Source organism: Hibiscus syriacus, unplaced genomic scaffold (assembly GCF_006381635.1).
Source record: "Hibiscus syriacus cultivar Baekdansim isolate YM2019G1 unplaced genomic scaffold, ASM638163v2 tig00008013_pilon, whole genome shotgun sequence".
Taxonomy (NCBI): domain Eukaryota; kingdom Viridiplantae; phylum Streptophyta; class Magnoliopsida; order Malvales; family Malvaceae; genus Hibiscus; species Hibiscus syriacus.
The window spans coordinates 872,553-875,269 of NW_024062150.1; the positions used below are offsets into that span (position 1 = coordinate 872,553).

The 2,717-nt window shown below is 37.0% G+C and overlaps 1 protein-coding gene across 1 annotated transcript; it reads right to left on the reverse strand.

Moving 5' to 3' along the window:
• On the reverse strand, positions 1-1,699 carry LOC120201849 (chitinase-like protein 2). Its single transcript, XM_039202383.1, has 3 exons — positions 1,305-1,699; positions 747-906; positions 1-640 (listed from the first exon to the last, which is right to left on the reverse strand). Exons 1-3 carry the CDS (start codon positions 1,678-1,680, stop codon positions 226-228), a joined length of 951 nt encoding a protein of 316 aa, XP_039058314.1. The 5' UTR covers positions 1,681-1,699; the 3' UTR covers positions 1-225.
• Between the last annotated feature and the right edge of the window lie 1,018 nt (positions 1,700-2,717).

Sequence of the window (2,717 nt, forward strand, 5' to 3'; positions counted from 1 at the left end):
TTAAAAATAATTTGAGGCATTCATTAGCAAAAGATCCCAATTACATATGCAAAGTTTTGGCAATAGATACTACTCTTATATACCATTTGATAATAAAATACGAATCTCAAAATGTATACAATCATCACAAACTGAAGTAAAACTCCATAATCGTTGCGATCAACGCATAGTGGAAATCACACGAAGAACCAAATTTTCGACATGAACCCATCTGGGTTCCCTTTCTCACGAGGATGTGGCAGATGAAGGAGAAACACTGAAGGGCTCTTGTTCTTCACAGTTGAGCACGTCATGAGGACCAGCTTCCTCCCGGCCGACTCCCATGAGGTCAAGGTAATAGAGGTAATGGGAGATGATGTTGTTCATTGAGTCGCTATCACCTTGTCCACAAACCTGATCTCCATAAAGGACATTCATGGTGGTTCCAAAGCCCGGAACCCTTTTAGCCAATGTGTCGTTCTTGGTTGGTTTCCAGTTTCCGGCGAAAACGTCGTGTGCCGAAGGCTGGTGTTTCTTCACCGGCGTCATCCACCTCCAGATTGCTGTCTGGAAAGCCAATGTTGCGTTGTCCTCCAAGTATTCTGGGTGGTTCAGCAAGTCCACTTTCAAAGCATCTCCGGTTTCTCCGTAGTTGTAGTTCCTGTAGTCGATGAAAACCCAAGTTATACATATATTTCTGGGTTTCAATGTTCGAGATTTGATATATACATGATTGAAACCCAAATTAAGGACTCGAATTTGCATACCAGTAGATAGGCAAGGCACCACGGCCATGATATGAAACTCCTGGTGTGCAAGGATAGGTATATTTGTAGTAGTCGTCACAATACACTTTGCTGGGGCTCATTTCCTTGTTGTAGCAAAGACCCCAAGCCAATGGTCCCCCGGTTGCCACTCCATACCCACCTGAAACCATTATGAACCACATCTAGCTATAATCAGTGGTACATCAAAAATTATTTTTGAGGGTGAACATATACATGTTAATAACATTATTTTTTTTACTGGTGAACAAAACTAAAATTTTAGTGTGCACAAAATCAATAAAATATGTAATTATCAGAGAAAAAAAATTTCAAGATGAACAAGTATCCACTCTCCATCCTTAATGGACCCACCAATGTCCAAAATATAATATGAATACGATAACATATGCAAAAATACGCTATGTTAATATCTTTTTATTAATAATGTGTAGACATGTCACACAAAATTAAATACTTATTTTGACTAAAATACTAATATAAGAACTTAAAGTTTAAACCAAAATGATGGACATCGTTGAAGTAATTATTTTTACTCACATGAAGTTTTGCTTCCGACATGACCAAGAAAAGCAGCAACTTCCTTCATATTCTGAAGCTTCTCCCCGGTGGTACCAAAGCCAAGGGGCTGATAGTGAGCAGCAGCAGTGATGAAAGAATGGTAATCCCAGAAGCCAATGGCGTGAGCCACGGGCGTGTTACGCTTTGCGAAAAGGTTCTCAAATTGGTAAGTCTGGAAATAGTCAGAAATGGTGTGGTTGCAACAGTACTTAGACCACCCTTTACATTCCCAGCCTTTGTCACACAATTTCTTGCCCTTAACCATCTTCACCAATGGCTTCACAGACTCCTGGCACTTTCCCACTGCCAGCATCATCGCCATCGTATAGAAAAGCAACCATTTGGAGTACTCCATTGCAAGAGGGAATAGGTTTTGGTTTTGATGGAAGAATCAACCCAGTGTTTATATTAATCAAAATGGTGTGTTGGAGTTTATAACTCGTTAGGGGAAGGGAGATTTTCAGGGTTGATGAATGATGGGTACCACTAAATACTAATGTTCCATTTTGCTTGCTTTTTATGCTTCGTAGAGTCCAAGCAATGCAAAGCTTGAAGTAAATCTTTATGTTACTTTTTTACATTTCACTCACCTACTTGGGCGGGGATTCATAATTCATTGCAAATGATTCATGTGGTTAGAGAAGAAAATCGATTACCAAAATCAGTTGCAATGCCTCAATCAAGTATTATAAGTGATCCACCATGATTCTCAACGCATTACATTGTCTAGGCTCAGTGGCGGATTGACATGTAAGAAGCAGCATCAATTGATTCCATTTGGGTTTCCAAGATCCTTATAAAATGTAGAAAAAATTGGTAGAGAAAAAAAAATAAATCTACATGAACCCACTTGATCCACCATATAACTTATTTGATAATCAACATTCAAAACTCATAACATCGTATATGTTTAAATTCGGTACCTTTAAGAATAACAATCATCCTTTTAACCATTAAGGTTTTGATTTAGGCTTAAATATATAAAGGTGCCCAACGTATGACTTTAGTTCTAGTTTAATGCCTAACGTATATTTCGTTCTAGTTGGTATCTAACGTTTCATTCCGTAACTCAAGTTGGGTCAGGCCGTGATGAACCATTAATTTTGGCCGTTAAGTGACACATGTCACAATATGGTAATTTTAAAATTTTTATTTAACATTTAAAAAATTAAAATTTTATACATACATACATACATACATACATACATACATACATACATACATACATACATACATACATACATACATACATACATACATACATACATACATACATACATACATACATACATACATACATACATACATACATACATACATACATACATACATACATACATACATACATACATACATACATACATACATACATACATACATACATACATACAT